This window comes from Somniosus microcephalus, chromosome 20, assembly GCF_052327205.1.
Source record: "Somniosus microcephalus isolate GS21.2 chromosome 20, FLI_Smic_1.0, whole genome shotgun sequence".
NCBI classification, from domain to species: domain Eukaryota; kingdom Metazoa; phylum Chordata; class Chondrichthyes; order Squaliformes; family Somniosidae; genus Somniosus; species Somniosus microcephalus.
The window spans coordinates 53,453,735-53,470,764 of record NC_141006.1 but is presented as its reverse complement, the minus strand read 5'-3'; the positions used below and the strand labels follow the sequence as shown (position 1 = coordinate 53,470,764).

Here is a 17,030-nt window from a genome sequence, read left to right as displayed (position 1 = left end):
CCACATTGATTTTCTCCCCAGGGAGTACTCTTTCCCCACCTACCTTAGCTGCTGCATCCAGTAACACTGTATCCTTGGTGATTTTAACCTACACCTAAACTGGAGGCATGGCCGTCAATGGTGGGACAAAGAGAGGAGGGGATTCACAAGAGTCTGGAGTCAGACAGACAAAGTTTGGATGGGGTGGGGGATGGTGGGGTGGAGGAATTGTACTGCTGGAGGAGGTTACCGAGATGGGGAGGGGTGAGGCCATGGAAGGATTTAAGCACAAGGATAAAAATTTAAATTTGAGGTGTTGGGGGACAGGGAGCCAATGTAGTTCAGTGGGGACAGGAGTGCTGACCAAGGGGTACTTAGTGTGGGGTAGGGTACAGGTACCAGAGTTTTGGATGAGCTGAGGTTTACAAAGTGCAGAGGATGGGAGAGCAGGGTTTAAACTTTGTGGGGAGCAACTAACCCCACAGTTACCCAGTGACAGTGGTTTCCATGGAGATACAGGAAGTGTACAGCTGTTGATCTCATGTTAAAAGGTACTGCAAATAACGTGAGGTAAAGGTCATTTCTATTTAGCTGTAACAGTACCCCCTCCACCACCAACCCTACCCTCGGGACCAGAGGGGAAGGAGTCTCCACTTTAGTCGTTCTATTTTTTTAATCCACTTTGTGTGTTTCTACTGAGTCGCTGCTCTCATTCCCTGTTTTTACAGCTGATGAGAAGAAGACAGGAACAACGACCCCAATCCGCATCCGATCGAGCGGCAGGAAGGATTCCATCTCCGATGATGAAGTGATTCTGAGGGAGCGAGGTTATGATTACAAGTCACGCTATTGTGGCCACTGCAATACCACCACAGACATCAAAGAAGCCAACTTTTTTGGAAGGTAATTTTATAATTTGCAAGAAGGCAGCAAGGTTTTGGAAGCCTATTTAACTCTCAGCTGTTGGAGTGTGTGCAGAATCAAGCTTTGAATATATTGCAGCAAAATGTGGTTTAAAAGGACACTGCTGTCCATTATTCGGTAAAATATTCCCAAGATTGTTTTTAAAGACCTGTTATATCCCTAGCCATGGGGATAAGTCCAAACCAAGTAAATGTGGGGACACTCTGAATGCCAGTCCTGGGGGTTACTCCTTAGTGCTGCTTGAATCCCACTTCCCAGAGATTTCTTTATCACTCTCATCCATGCCTTTGTTATCTCCAGACTCGACTATTCCAATGCTCTCCTGGCCGGCCTACAACCTTGCACCCTCCGTAAACTTGAGCTCTTCCAAAACTCTGCTGCTCGTACCAAGTCCTGTTCACCCATCAATCACCCTGTGCTCGCTGACCTACATTGGCTCCCAGTCTGGCAATGTCTTGATTTTAAAATGTTCATCCTTGTGTTCAAATTCCTTCATGGCTTCGCCCTCTCTCTATCTCTAACCTCCTGCAACCCTACAACCCTCTGAGATCTCTGCGCTCCTTCAATTCTGGCCTCTTGTGCATCCCCGATTTTCATTGGCGGCCATGCCTTCAGCTACATGGGTCCTAAGCTCTGGAATTCCCTCCCTAAACCCCTCTGCCTCTCTCTGTCTCCTCCTTTAAGACATTCCTTTTTGATCAAGCTTTTGGTCACCTGTCCTAATCTCCTTATGCCGCTCGGTGTCAAATTTCTTTAACATTCCTGTGAAACGCCTTGGGACATTTACTACATTAAAGGTACTATATAAATGCAAGTTGTTGTTGTTAGTGCTCAAAGGGGAATTTCCGAGCGTTTTTCCCTAAAGTGGCTGGTGGTGGTCTGTGTTTTTGTGCCAGTGTCAAGAGATTGCGTAGCTCGGCAGCGGGTCAGTGCTATTTGTGGTCCCGCCCTGTCAGGATGGGGCAGGCTTGATGGGCCTGCTGGTCTTTTCCTGTGTATCTGCATCCATCGGGGATGGGGAGGTGGGCTCAGTGGGGATGGGGAGAGTGGGGGCGGGCGCGGTGGGGAGGCAGGGAGGTGGGGAGGGTGTGGCGGTGGGCCCGGTGGGGAGGCGGGCCCGGTGCGGTGGGGGTGGGGAGGCGGGACCGGTGGGGAGGGTGGGGAGGCGGTAGGGGTGCGGGGGCAGGCGCGGTGGGGATGAGGAGGCGGGACTAGTGGGGATGGGGAGGCGGGCCGAATTAAAACTTTGCTTCAGTATTTACGGAAGAGATTGAAGGAAGTCTCAAGTTTTTTTATTTGGGGGACTTTATCTGGAGATCAGAAGAATTAATCTAAGAAATAGGGCTAAATGGTCAGTAGTAATGAGGGACGAGGAAGATAGTCAATAGATACCTGCATTAATAAGGAATCAGTTCTTAAGGGGATCAGGGCACTTACAAATTCAGCAGAGGTGGGAGCTGGGCCAAAGGTCTGGGAGGAGCAATATTACAGCTGTTCAAAAAGGGGGAAAGGGATAATCCAGGCAACTACTGGCTGGTCACCTGGTTAGTTGTCAATAGTCGGGAACTTATGAGACCAATTGGAGTCAAAATAAATGACTAACTTGAAGGGCATGGACTGACCAGAGCCAGTCAGTGAAGGGTTGACTAATGATGGAATGCTTTTGAGAGAATAAGGAAAGCATGGGGGTGTTTATGTAAACTTGCAGAGTGTTTGATAAATTGCTGGATGAGGAATTGTTTGGCTGTGTACATAAAAATAAAAGAATGGAAATGTATATCTTGGATGGTATATTTCTGTGGGAATATCCTCTGGGATTCTCCCAATCGACTGCCCTAACCTGGATAATCAGATTTATCAGGATATGTGCTACATTCCCACAAGTGGTGATCGAGGCTAACCTAATTACAGCATTCAAAACTGTACTGGAATAGAACATAAAAGGTTCTAAGACTTGGTACAAAATGGGACTGCCACTGAAAACAGCCTAAATTCAGCACAGGCAAGAAGGGCTGCATGGCCTCTTTTTGTGCTTAAATGTCTAAAAGAAAGAAGATTGAGTTTGAAACTTGAGCAACTGTGTTGTGTCTCTGGCTACAGATAGCCATGTTTTGTAGTTTCTCCCTCCTGAAGGCGCTATCTCTTGCTGGGGAGTGGATTCTGCTGCATGCTGATGCCGCACCCAAGTGACTTTATCTGAACCTCGCAGTAATATTTGACCGGGTGGGGCTCACGGCTGTTAAGCAACCTCCTTTCTCCTCTGGTTCGCAACAACACATTTTGAGTAAGCATGAGCCTTCGTAGTGGAGTATACAGAACAGACTTTGTTCATATACAGTAAAGGTGATCAGTCTTAACTGTATACAGAGTGTGAATTTACTGGTTTCTGTATCTTTCGAGTACACCATCATGCTCCTTTATACACCATATTTTGACTACAACAAAGGAAAATGTCAAAATGATGTATCTATTTCCCAAATCCTCTGGAAACAAGACTACCTATGTACAGGAAACTTTGTGTTATCCAGAGGCGAACCGTCCGACAAGCTCGAGCCACCGGCAAAAATCAGGGGCCGTTTTTTATTCTTTTTGTTTTTTTTTGAACAGTCAAGCTCTGCAAGGTCTGTAGCTAAGCAACAGCTTCAGCTAGAAACGCTTGCAGACTGTTTAGAGGCTGTTGCTAAGCAACAGGGTTTGTTGATTCCGTATGTTTCAACATTTAGCTCTGGAGTGTCCAGCAGTTTTGAGGGAATGGCAGCGGCTCAGTCCCGTCGGTGCCGGATAGCGCACAGTTTCCTGTAAACAGTTTGCAATTGTTTACCTCCGAGCCATTGCCCTTAAATGAGACTTCCTGATGTAACATTTTCTAGCATCTTTGACCAATTGTTATCTGTATCTAATGGATACCTACTTCCCATATTTATTACCCTAAAACTAAACATTAACCATTCATGGGTGATGTCATCGCTAACACTTATTCCTTTACTCAAGCATTTTACATTTCAGAAAACAAGCAATGCCTTCTCCTCAGACACTTCAATGTCATCCTGTTTATATCTTGGAAAGCCTGACAATGCATTCCTTTTACGACACTTCCAGGAAAACTTGTTGCTTTAAGATACAAAGTAGTTCGACTGTTAAACTTTTAACTTTCATGATGTCCAACAACAGCTGGGCCTGATCCTGTCCTCACACAGTTGCACTTTGCTTCAGGAGTCACTGGCTGGCAATTGCCCCGTCTCTGGCCCAGGCACTGAGGACACTGATTGTCCCTAGTGCCACATCAGTGAAAATAAACTCTCTGATTCACTGTCTGTATCTTACCTAACCTGGGACGTGTGGGGGATGACCCTTGGAGTATGGGGGAATGACCATATTTAAAGGGAAGTCTGACTGTAACTAAAATTGTTCCTTTTTTGTAATGAATAGTTCCTGGAATGAATTTTTCTTGCCTTTCAGTAATGGTCAGTACATCGTCAGTGGTTCAGACGATGGATCGTTCTTCATTTGGGAGAAAGAGACAACAAACCTTGTTCGTGTTCTCCAGGGCGACGAGTCGATTGTGAACTGTCTGCAGCCTCACCCGAGGCACTGCTTCCTCGCAACAAGTGGCATCGATCCTGTGGTTCGCCTGTGGAGCCCAAGACCAGAGGTATGAACTCTGAGTTACTGGGCCTTGAAGTGATTGCCCTAATGGGAGGGACCAAGAGCTACCTACTGACCCAACACTAGCCCAGGGACCGAGAGCTACCTACTGACCCAACACTAGCCCAGGGAACGAGAGCTACCTGCTGACCCAACACTAGCCCAGGGAACGAGAGCTACCTACTGACCCAACACTAGCCCAGGGACTGAGAGCTACCTACTGACCCAACACTAGCCCAAGGAACGAGAGCTACCTACTGACCCAGCACTAGCCCAGGGAACGAGTGCTACCTACTGACCCAACACTAGTTCAGGGAGCGAGAGCTACCTACTGACCCAACACTAGCCCAGGGAACGAGAGCTACCTACTGACCCAACACTAGCCCAGGGAACGAGAGCTACCTACTGACCCAACACTAGCCCAGGGACTGAGAGCTGCCTACTGACCCAACACTAGCCCAGGGAACGAGAGCTGCCTACTGACCCAACACTAGCCCAGGGAACGAGATCTACCTGCTGACCCAACACTAGCCCAGGGAACGAGAGCTGCCTACTGACCCAACACTAGCCCAGGGAACGAGATCTACCTGCTGACCCAACACTAGCCCAGGGAACGAGAGCTGCCTACTGACCCAACACTAGCCCAGGGAACGAGAGCTACCGACTGACCCAACACTAGCTTAACTTAACACCAACAGGAGGGAGCAAGAGCTATTTGCCCAATTGGTTCGATAGGGTAGAAGTATAAAGATGTTTCTACTTGTGGGGAAGTCCAAAACTATGGGTCATAAATATAAGATAGTCACTAATAAATCCAGTAAGGAATTCAGGATAAACTTCTTTACCCAGAGTGGTTAGAATGTGAAACTGGCTACCAGAACTATTTGAGGTAAATAACATCGATACATTTAAGGGGAAGCTAGATAAGCACACAAGGGAGAAAGGAATAGGTTATGTTGATTGGGTGAGATGAAGTAAGGTGGGTGGAGGCTTGTGTGGAGCATAAACCAGTGGCACAGAAATGTTGGACTTGTTTGTCTCTAAGATTGAGACCATCTGTTCAGCTGCCTCTGCCACTTCCCTTCCTTCCCTTAGTCCACTGGGCCAAACTTCCTCTAAGGTTCCCCCCTGCCCTAGCCCTGAACCCACATCTTTCTCTCCGATCTCCCCTCATGACACCTCTGCGCTCATCTTGTCTATGAGACCCACTTACTGCTCCCTCGACCCTATTCCCACAAAACTGCTGACCACTCAACTTCCTTTTCTGGCTCCCATGTTAGCTGATATTGTTAACGGTTCTCTCTCCTCAGGTACTGTCTCCCTCTCCCTCAAATCTGCCATCATCACCCCCCTCAATAAAACAAACCTTGATCCCTCCGTCCTTGCAAACTACCGCCCCATCTCCAACCTCCCTTTCCTCTCGAGTCCTTGAACTTGTTGCCTCCCAAACCCGTGCCTATCTTTCCCACAATTCCATGTTTGAATCCCTCCAATCAGGTTTCCGCCCTTGCCACAGTATCGAAACGGCTCTCGTCAAAGTCACAAATGACATCCTTTGTGACTGTGACAAAGGTAAACTATCCCTCCTCGTCCTCCTTGACTTGTCTGCAGCCTTTGACACGGTTGACCACTCCATCCTTCTCCACTGCCATCCAGCTGGGTGGGACTGCACTCACCTGGTTCCGTTCTTATCTATCTAATCGTAACCAGAGAATCACCTGCAATGGCTTCTCTTCCCGCTCCCGCATCGTTACCTCTGGTGTCCCCCAAGGATCTATCTTTGGCTCCTCCTATTCCTCATCTACATGTTGCCCCTTGGCGACATCATCCGAAAACACAGCGTCAGTTTCCACACGTACGCTGACGAAACCCAGCTCTACCTCACTACCACTTCTCTCGACCCCTCCACGGTCTCTAAATTGTCAGACTGCTTGTCCGACATACAGTTCTGGATGAGCAGAAATTTTCTCCAATTAAATATTTGGGAAAACCGCAGCCATTGTTTTCGGTCCCTGCCACAAACTCCGTTCCCTAGCCACTGAATCCATTCCTCTCCCTAACATCTGTCTGAGGCTGAACCACACTGTTCACAACCTTGGTGTCATATTTGACCCTGAAATGAGCTTCCGACCACATATCTGCAGCATAACAAAGATCGCCTGTCTCCACCCTTGCCTCAGCTCATCCGCTGCTGAAACCCTCATCCATGCCTTTGTTACCTCTAGACTCAACTATTCCAATGCACTCCTGGCTGGCCTCCCACATTCCACCCTACGTAAACTTGAGGTCATCCAAAACGTGGCTGCCCGTGTCCTAACTCGCACCAAGTCCCATTCATTCATCTCTGACCTACACTGGCTCCCAGTTAAGCAGCGCCTCAATTTCAAACTTCTCATCCTTGTTTTCAAATCCCTCCATGGCCTCGCCCCTTCCTATCTCTGTAATCTCCTTCAGCCCCACAACCCCCGAGATATCTGCGCTCCTCTAATTCTGCCCTCTTGAGGATCCCTGATTATAATTGCTCAACCATTGGTGGCTGTGCCTTCTGTTGCCTCGGCCCTAAGCTCTGGAATTCACTGCCTAAACTTGTCCGCCTCGCTACCTCTCTTTCCTCCTTTAAGACGCTCCTTAAAACCTACCTCTTTGACCAAGCTTTTGGTCACCTGCCCTAATTTATCCTTATGTGAATCGGTGTCAAATTTGTTGTCTTAAAATACTCCTGTGCAGCGCCTTGGGACGTTTTACTATGTTAAAGGCGCTATATAAATACAAGTTGTTGTTGAATGGCCTGTTTCTGTGCTGTAAATTCTATGTAAAAAATTCTGTGGGTCTGATCCATTGTCCTCCCCTAATTGCCATACAATGTGTTGTATAAATTGGTAGTTTTCAAACTGTTTGAAGTGAGCTGGGAACTGTAAATATTTCTGAAACTAATTTGGTGTCAATGTGATTCAGTGATGAGCAGGAGATGAGCTGCGGGGAAGTAGTAAAGAAAATGTGCTTTATATTGAACTAAAACCTAAGCTTAGATCTTAACTTGTGTAACTGTGGGTCAGTTAACTGACTGGGTCACTGGTCAGGTTTTGTTCGATTCTCTAGTTTGGACTGACTGACTGCTTGAAACTGCTTTGTACCTGAATGGTATATAAAGGGAGGTAATTGTTTGAGTCCAGTTCGAGCTGAGCGCACATCATGGAAGGAGTGAGAGTAACTTCTCAAATGGAAATTTGGTGACGATAGGGAAGGGGCTGCTAAGTGGATTTACTGATTTTATGTGCGAGTAATATAAATTTTAAATTAGAACAAAGTAAACGTAAAAATGGCAGCACAGCAAGGGACAGTGGTGAGTCATTTCCTACCAGATGTGGGAGTTTTGAGAACCAGGTGTTGACTCGGAGAAACACATCTGTGGGAAGTGTCTCCAACTCGCAGTGCTCGAGCTCACAAGCTCCAAACTTGAAGGAGATGGAGGCAATCCGACACGTCGGTGCATCGCATCGTGCACCGTGCTGCATCATACTGTCCCAGTGGTTGAACCCGTGTGTTAGACTGAAGAGCAGATCTAGAGTCTGGTGGGAGAGCTGACTCATGTTGTTCTGTTTTATTTTCAGAGTGAAGATCAAAATGAGCGAGTGATTGAAGACATGGAGGGGGCTTCGCAGGCGAACCAGCGGCGAATGAATGCAGACCCCCTCGAGGTCATGCTCCTTAATATGGGATACAGGATCACTGGACTGACCAACAGTGGGGTGGCCTCAGATGATGAGGAAAACTCTGAAGGCCAGGTGCAGTGCCGGCCGAGTTAAACAGCGGCCCCAACAACAGCGTACTTGGGACAGACCAGGGAACAACTCTCGGTTCAGAGTGTCTGTGGCTGAAACACTGCACTGTCCTTGGCTACGCACCGTAAGCTTTGTTCAGGAAGCAATGTCAGGGTTTGCATCCTTTCAAACATCTTTCCAACATCTATCACACTCATTTATGGATGAGCCCTACAGTCTGCGGAAGCCTCAGAGAGTGATGCTGCCACCCTCTTGGGAACAGATGACTGGGCCAAACCTGGCCTGAGACGCGTACAGGAGACTTCAAATTGTTTCTGGTGATTGAAAAAGACTCATTTGATAAGCAGAACTTTTTGTAAATTGTCTAGATGCTGCTTTCAGTTTGTATAAATGCTTCCTCCTCTATCACATTCAGTCCCTTTGTAGTAATGGATTCTGCACAGTCCATTAGTAACAAAGGGCCGGTAATATTGTGGTAAAGGGCACTCCCTTCACAGCCCTGTAGTCACCAGTTCGAGTCCCAGGGCTTCCTGATGCAGCTTTCATTGTAGGATGTAGAGGGTCGCGGCCGGCAGTCGTGCCCCTCTGTTGCAGCTGACAGTCACAGCCCACAGTCATGGCCATGCTTGTGGCACCTTTGCCTGCCTCTGCCCCAGTTTTAGTGTGTGCAGGATGTGTAGTTAAACACGACCTAACATGGGGAGCTCTACACCAACTGTGGTGATGTAGCGCCATGGACACACGGGATGAAATCACATTGTATGTGCAGCAAGGAGCCTGTCCATGGCAAAGTACGGGAGTTGGGTCAGGAATATCCCAGCACTCCATGCTGTGAACAATCTTTTGGTGGTTGTGGTTGTGCCTACACACCTCTCTCTCCTGCACTCTCTAGCTCTGTTCTATGTCGCAGTGTCTAGCTCTCTTCCCCGAGTCTCGGCTGCTTGTCTAACCTCTGTTCTCCTTCACTGCTTAACATTCATCTGTTCAAATACTGATTCTGTGAGCACCGTCTGCAGCCTGTTCACAGCCTCCAGTACTTGCGAAGTGTGATACTGCCCTCTCCTGGAATGCTCCTCACAGGGTGACCTTTTACTCCGGTGTCCCTGCATTGCAAGGCCAGGCCCTAGTCCTGTCAGGAGCTCGAGGTCAAGTGTTTGGTTTGCAGAGCAGATTTAAGAAGAACGTGGGGGGGAGGATTTATTAAATATCTTTTTTGGTTTCTTTTGCTGGCTGCTCTTTTTTGATCAATTCTGTTGTGATGCGTGAGCTAGTTTTTAAATATTGAGCTGTCTGCTTTGTGAAGATGCAGCGATACTGTTGGTAAAGCAAGGGAGGGGCTGATTGGTTTAGTTCTCATTCTGATTCCTAATCTGTTAAGTGCAGCAGATTTAATGGGAGTTTGGCTGGAAGGTAGTGGAGAATGTTTCAGTTCTGGGCAGGTTGGGGGAAGCACTGGGTAGCACTGAGTGCGAGAGGCTGGGGAGAATGTATGCCTGCCTGGCAGGGGAGGGGAGGGTTGGAGGCTGACACTGTGGTAGGAAGTAATGCAAACAGCAAAAACTTAGCAAATGGAATGGAGTGCACATCCTGACTGGTAGAGTGGGTTAGCAAACTATCCTTCTACCTCTGGAACCTGTGTTGAGATCTAACAGAGAGGAAATCTTGCCTGCTAGTGTGAGGCTCCAGGTCGTGAGAGTTTCAGGAGATTCCACTTAAATTGACTGAAAATGTGGTGCCCGAACTGATGTGTTCAGCCACAAAGATGGCAGATGCGGGAAGTGGAATGTCTTACAGACCCAGCAGGGGGGCGATGTTTTGGGGTAGGGTGCAGTGTATAAAGGGCCGCTGTTCTAAGGGGGTGCGGTGTATAATGGTGCATTGTTTTAAGGGGGTGTGGTGTATAAAGGGGCGCTGTTCTGAAGGGGTACTGTGTTGTGTATAGCAGAAGATAGGGTTAAGGCACTGTGTACACAGTACCATTTGATTTTGCAATGCTTCGTGCTGCCAGTGTGTGTACAATATAGAGACCACTTTAATCACCATTAGTGACCCCTTCACTTCCTGGACAAACAAATTCATCACATGCAGAGGCTGCTCTGCTGCGAGTTCCATTTGCATTTTAAGGCACGTCCAGTTGAGTTACACTGAGTTGAAGGTGAGTTTGTGTACTGGTCGATTGTGTACTGGTTCACTTCACTACAGCTTCACCTGGAAGGATTTGTTCATCCTCACTTTATTTTGAAGGCCACTAATTTGCTGTTTTCATGAGAAAGCGGATGGAATCATTGGCTACAATCCGCAAAGCTGAGTTAGAAATCCCATCGTCTGTGCAATATGAGCAGAATTTGACTGGTTCACTCACTGATCATTTGAAATGACCGCCCCAGCAGTTACTATCCTGGGCATGCTGCGACCTAAACTAGTTATTGATCAGTTATTAAGGGGGTGAGCTGCTTGATTATTGCAGGCGGGTGTTTCCTGAGATCCTCCCTAGGGGCTGCAGGGTTAGAATTCAACCAGGAGGAGGTCTATAGCTCAGCGACGAGTCTAATCCCAGGCAAGAGAAGCTGTGGTGGAGGAACTGGTTTGATTGGGATGTTGCCAGAACCTATAGTTCATTGCCAGCTACTCTCCCACCCACCATCAGCATTGTGTCCGTGACTGCATTGCTGAATTATTGGTACTTCAAATTATAATTAAAGTTTGGTGGGATTGTGAAACGGGAGATTTATTCTGTTTAACATCCTGCCCAGGTCCCTACGCTAGGATTGTTGCTCGTTTGCAGTTGTGCGAGAGCCTTGATCTGAAGCTCTAACCCCCTGTGAGGTCAGTCAGTGGTTGGGTTGGTTAGTGGGATGGTCAGTGTGCTAGGTATTCCTCTGCAGAAATTGCAGCCTCCCCCAACCCATGAGCTCCGTGCCAATTGTGTGTTTAAACCTCACTCAGTTTGTTGCTCCTGTTCTTGTCTGTGATTTGATGAGGAATTTCCCGTGGGAAGCTGCTAACTGTAAAAATTAAATTTGTTACTCCACGGTTGTGATGAGTTTTAAGCCAGCATTAAATGGCAGGTTTAGCAGAATGCTGTATAGTTTGGTTTTGTTGCTAATAATTCTTACTTGTATAGGGGCTGCTGCATTCAACAAGCTTGTAGTTACTCCCAATGTACATCGGTGCAATAAAAACACAAACCCCAGCAATCTGCTTACATTCAAATACTAAATGTACTGCACTCTCTCCAACAGCCACAATCTGTGTGTGAGCACTGTGACTGACCAGTGTACATTTCTGTTTGGCTCAGTTGGTATCACTCTCTCCTTGAGTCAGAAGGTTATGGGTTTGAGTTCCACTCCAGAGATTTGAGCACAAAATCCAGACCAACACTCCAGTGCAGTACTGAGGGAGTGCTGCACTGTCAGAGGTGCGTATTTTAGATACGACGTTAAACCAAGGCCTCGTCTGCCCCCCTTGGGTGGACGTAAAAGATCCCAGGACTACTATTGGAAGAGGAGCAAGGGAGTTCTCCCCGGTGTCCTGGCCAACATTTATCCCTCCACTGACATCACTAAAACCGATTCTCTGGTGATTTATCCCATTTCTGTTTGTGGCATCTTGCTGTGTGCCAATTGGCTGCTGCGTTTCCCTACATTACAGCAGTGACTACACTTCGAAAGTATTTCATTGGCTGTGGAGTGCTTTTGGACTCCTGAAGACTTGAAAGACACTGTATAAGGTTTAAGATCCAAGCAGAAAGGTAAAAATGAGTACAAAAACTAGAAGACCAGATTGCATTAGGGCAGATGAGGACTGAGCTGAGGAGAGGTGAAAGAAATTCCTCACGGGTCGGTCGGTAAGGCAACAGTGGAATTTTTTTTTAAGTGATTCCAAAGGTACAGAATAAGTATACTCTTAGTAAACTACTGGTCATTTTAGGTTGCCGTGGATGAAAAGCAGTGAGAAACCAGTTAAAATTGAAGACTAGGGACTATAGGATTAAAAACTAAAGGCGAATGAGAAAATAAGAAAAGTTATGAGTGGGTTAAAGAAAAGCATAGGAATGAGGGAAAAATTTAAATATTAAAAGGAACAGTAAAAAGAGAATTAAGTGAGGTGGGACCTGATCGGAGAGGATTGTCAATTTGTAAATGATTAAAAAAAAATTGGCAAAGGTATTTAAATGCTTTACATCGGTCTTTACAAAAGGGATGATATCAGAGAGGAGATGAATCCTGAAGTGGTTGAGAGTGGGATGAGTGATTTTTATGATGGATAAGAGGAAAGTTTGAGATATTTCAGCTAAAGGAAGGCAAAGAAGCAGGGCCTGATGGGTTACATCCCAAGACCCTGAGGGATGCCCAGAAACTCTTACTTCGATGCTCTATGGAGTGTGGATGTGACCGACTGACGTGCCCAATGCAGTCCCATTGTTAAAATGGGCATTACAAAGGAGAGTAGAAATCTCAAACTCGCACTGCCCCAGCCCTCCTCTCTCCTCGGCCCTCGCCTCTTCCTTGGCCCTCACACTCACTCGTGTGGGATGTGATCAGAGAGTCCTTTCACGGTCCTCTGATGTACCTGCTTCCTCTGATTGGTGTGGAGAATGCTTTGACCTGGGGTGGGAGATATCAGTTTGAAAATCTCGTTTCTCTCCCAGGATTGAGAGGTGTTGTTGTTTAATGACAAAGAGAACAACGTTCCGGTCTGCAGTAACCATAGCAACAGCTACAAACATCACACAGCTAACAAATTAATATCAGCACCGCCAGCAGTGTGATCCCATGGGAAGAGGGCACCAGTTGCATGGAACAAATCACACAAGATACAAACAAACAACATTCTTATTTATTTGAATTTGTCAAAAGATGGTGGATGAGGGAAGCCAAATAGACATTGCCTACTTAGACTTTCAAAAATCTTTTGGCAAGGTACCACATAAGAGGCTTCTCTATAAGATTGAAGCCTCTGTATTGAGCGGGATTGAGAACTGGCTGGAAGGACATAGGTGAAGAGAAGTTATAGATGGATTTGGAGACCAGTGGTGTCCTGCAGGTGTTGGACTGTTGCTCTTTACTCTTTCTATTTAATGATCTAGATGTAGGTGTTGATGGCCTGATCTGTGTGAGTATAAGGACTGCAGATGATGCTCAATTACATCAGCTATCTCTTGATGTGCTGGGGGAATGTGCTCGTGACTGGAAAATATTGTTTAATTTAGAAAAGTGCAGTGTTATGCATGCGGACTGAGTGAATGTTGAACATGCTCACACCCTTCAGGGAAAAGTATTGAAGTGGGTGGAGAGAGCTGGGGGCGTTCTAGTGCGTGTGTGGATGCGAGTACAGGTGCGGGGCTGAGAGCCTGGGTACCGGGTGTGTGAGAGCTTAGGTGGAGATGGGTGTGTGCATCTGAGTACGTTGGGGCGGGCGGTGTGAGCTAAACCCTGGTTGTGATACTAACTTTCTTACCTGTGACAGTTGTTCTGCAGCCCGCGACTCCAGGGTCCAGCTGCCCTGCCTGAACAGGTAGAGATCCAGCAGCAGCTTCTGGCACCTCACCTCCACTCCCTCCAGGAAAGGTCCTGAAGCTGCAGTCCCACAAGTGCCAAATCCAGACATTATAATAATTCATATAACAGGATCTATACCCTTCCATCAAACACTCCGAGGGCAGGTACAGCCTGGGTTAGATACAGAGTAAAGCTCCCTCTACACTCCCAGGACAGGTACAGCACTGGTCAGATAGAGTAAAGCTCCCTCTACACTGTCCCATCAAACACTCCGAGGGGAGGTACAGCCTGGGTTAGATACAGAGTAAAGCTCCCTCTACCCTGTCCCATCAAACACTCCCAGGACAGGTACAGCAATGGTTAGATACAGAGTAAAGCTCCCTCTACACTGTCCCATCAAACACTCCCAGGGCAGGTACAGCACGGGTTAGATACAGAGTAAAGCTCCCTCTACACTGTCCCATCAAACATTCCCAAGGCAGCTGTGATATGCATTAGATATAGAGTAAAGCTTCCTGATCGTTTCTGGTTAAATAGATCTTTATTTTGATTTAATTTACATTCTGACTGAGACGTAAAGCTGCGGCTCCTGGCCGCTCGGCCCGTCTCCTCATTTACTGGCCCAGGGGACACAGCCGCGGAGCCGCAAGGCGGCGGCCACCATCAGCGGCGCCCGCTGTCCCCTGACCTTGAGGCGGGTTTTGATGCTCTGGCTGCGGGCGGTGAGTCCGACCTCTCCCTGCTGGGCCCTGCTACGGATCCAGCTGATCAGTTCCCCGTGTTCCACCGCCTCCCGCTCGGCCCGGACCAGGATATCGCGCAGCTGCTGCAGGCCGATCTCCAGCTCCCGGACCCGGCGCTGCCGCCGCTCCAGCTCCAGCAGCTGCCGCCGGGCTTCCGCAAACTCCAGGCTGCTGCTGGGGGTCAGGGCCCCGGACACAGGCTCATTCCCCGGGCCCTGCTCCTCCTTCACTCCGTCCGCGGCTGCCGGAGGCCTCGCCGCTCCTTTTCCCCATAGTTTATCCCGGAGTTTCCCATCGCCGTGCCCGCAGCTCGGCGCCGTCTGCCGGAGGTGGTGGGCGGGGCTTGCGGCGGGTGGTGGCGGGGCGGGTGAGGGCGGGGCTTGCGGCGGATGGTGGGCGGGGCTTGCGGCGGTTGGTGGGCGGGGCGGCAGGATTCGGGTCTCCACCGCCTCCCGCTCCGCAGTCCAGCCTGTGAAACTCGCCCAGCTTCCAAACTGCGAAGGACCCCAATCCCAGCCCCCACAAACCCCGTCACCCTAATCCCAGCCTTCCATTACCAGACCACCTAATCCCGGTCCCCTAAATCCAAATGCTCACCAACACTGGGTCAGCTGTGGCTCAGTGGGTAGCACTCTCACCTCTGAGTCAGACGGTGGGTTCAAGTCCCACTCCAGAGACTTCAACACATAAATCCAGGCTGACACTCCAGTGCAGTGCTGAGGGAGAGCTGCATTGTCGGAGGTGCCGTCTTTCAGATGATACGTTGACCCAGGCCCGTCTGCTCTCTCAGGTGGACATAAAAGATCCTATGGTACTATTTCTTAGAAGAGCAGGGGAGTTATCCCCGGTGTCCTGGCCAACATATTCTTCAATCAACGTCATTAAAACAGATTATCTGGTTGCTGTGTGCAGATTGCTGTGTGCAAATTGGCTGCAGTGTTTCCTGCATTACAACAGCGACTCCACTTCAAAAATTGCTTAATTGGCTGTTAAAGCGCTTTGGGATGTCCGGTGGTCGTGAAAGGCGCTAAATGCATGTCTTTCTTTACCCTAATCCCAGCCCCTCTCTAAACCCTCCCTAATCCCAGCTGGCACATTCTCTATAACACACTCCTCCTATCTCTGCTGAAAGCTGTTATTACACTGTGTTGGTCCCTGAGAGAAGGATGAAGTCAGTCTCACACAGTAAAATGTGGAGCAGTCATCAATTACCTCAGGGGCAAACTGGTCTGGCTCACCTTCTTGGGTCAGTGTGAGCAAAGGAAAACCAGATAATGACTGGAAGAAAACTGCACACATCTGTACCTGGGTCAGGAATCTTCACACACCTGTACCTGGGCCTGGACTCGCCTGTGCCTGGGCCGGGACTCGCCTGTGCCTGGGCCGGGACTCGCCTGTGCCTGTGCCTGTGTCTGGGACTCGCCTGTGCCTGTGTCTGGGACTCGCCTGTGCCTGGGCCGGGACTCGCCTGTGCCTGTGCCTGGGTCTGGACTCGTCTGTGCCTGGGTCTGGACTCGTCTGTGCCTGGGCCGGGACTCGCCTGTGCCTGGGTCTGGACTCGTCTGTGCCTGGGTCTGGACTCGTCTGTGCCTGGGCCGGGACTCGCCTGTGCCTGGGTCTGGACTCGTCTGTGCCTGGGTCTGGACTCGTCTGTGCCTGGGTCTGGGACACTACACACCTCCCAACAAGAACTGCGGTTTGAGTGAAGTACTGAAGGCCGGACAGTGCCATGGATTTTCTCACCACTAGAGACAGGGAAATGGGAACAAAGCAGGTGTGTGTGGAGAGGAGGGTCTATGATGCTATAGTCAGTCAAAGGGAAGAGATCAAATGGATCTCTGGAGCTGGGGAATGTGCATTAATTCAAAAACAGTTCAAGTTCCATCTGCTGTCTCCTTAAGGATTATTGTTTAACCTGTCGTGTTCCTGCAGAAGCTGTTTTATAAAAACATGTGGGGGAGGCAAAAGGGGCGGATTCACAGCATGGATCGGGATGAGGAGGTTTGATTGGTCTCGAGCACAACCAAGATCAGGAAATATTGTGCAAAAAATAAGCAGCCAGAATCACCCAGTTCCTCTCAGCCCTGCTGGTGATATCATCAAGAGCTTAAATAGCCCTGACCTTCCGAGTGAGAAGGACAGCAGCAGCGACCCACCACAGCAAGAGCTGCAAACATTGAACTGAACGATGGGCTTCGCAGAGTTTTATTTTAATGTGGACAGCGGTTACCTGGAGGGGCTGGTCAGAGGGTTTAAAGGTGGGATCCTGAAACAGGCGGATTTCCTCAACCTGGTGCAGTGCCAGACTCTGGAGGGTGAGATCCTGCTGAACTTATTTTTGTTTTTCTAGTTCCCTTCCTCTTCTGACTCTCGCTGGGACAGTTCGACAGGTGTCGAGCACCCTTCCCCAGTGACCAGCCACTGAGTGTTGGCAGGATGTGCTGGGCGGGGGGTAG

The 17,030-nt window shown here is 48.7% G+C and overlaps 2 protein-coding genes across 2 annotated transcripts in view; one reads left to right on the top strand and one right to left on the bottom strand.

Annotated features, from left to right (window-relative positions):
* The window catches only part of wdtc1 (WD and tetratricopeptide repeats 1), a 35,557-nt gene extending 24,034 nt beyond the window's left edge, over positions 1 to 11,523 (top strand). Inside the window, exons 14-16 of the mRNA XM_085962716.1 lie at positions 708 to 882; positions 4,363 to 4,555; positions 8,160 to 11,523. Of these exons, the coding sequence (XP_085818842.1) occupies positions 708 to 882; positions 4,363 to 4,555; positions 8,160 to 8,354 (563 nt within the window). The 3' untranslated portion in view covers positions 8,355 to 11,523. The remainder of the gene's footprint in view (positions 1 to 707; positions 883 to 4,362; positions 4,556 to 8,159) is intronic.
* Positions 11,524 to 14,358: 2,835 nt separating this feature from the next.
* On the bottom strand, positions 14,359 to 16,305 carry LOC147103261 (uncharacterized). The gene is made up of 2 exons (XM_085963181.1): positions 16,021 to 16,305; positions 14,359 to 15,068 (listed from the first exon to the last, which is right to left on the bottom strand). Exons 1-2 carry the CDS (start codon positions 16,303 to 16,305, stop codon positions 14,442 to 14,444), a joined length of 912 nt encoding a protein of 303 aa, XP_085819307.1. The 3' UTR covers positions 14,359 to 14,441.
* Between the last annotated feature and the right edge of the window lie 725 nt (positions 16,306 to 17,030).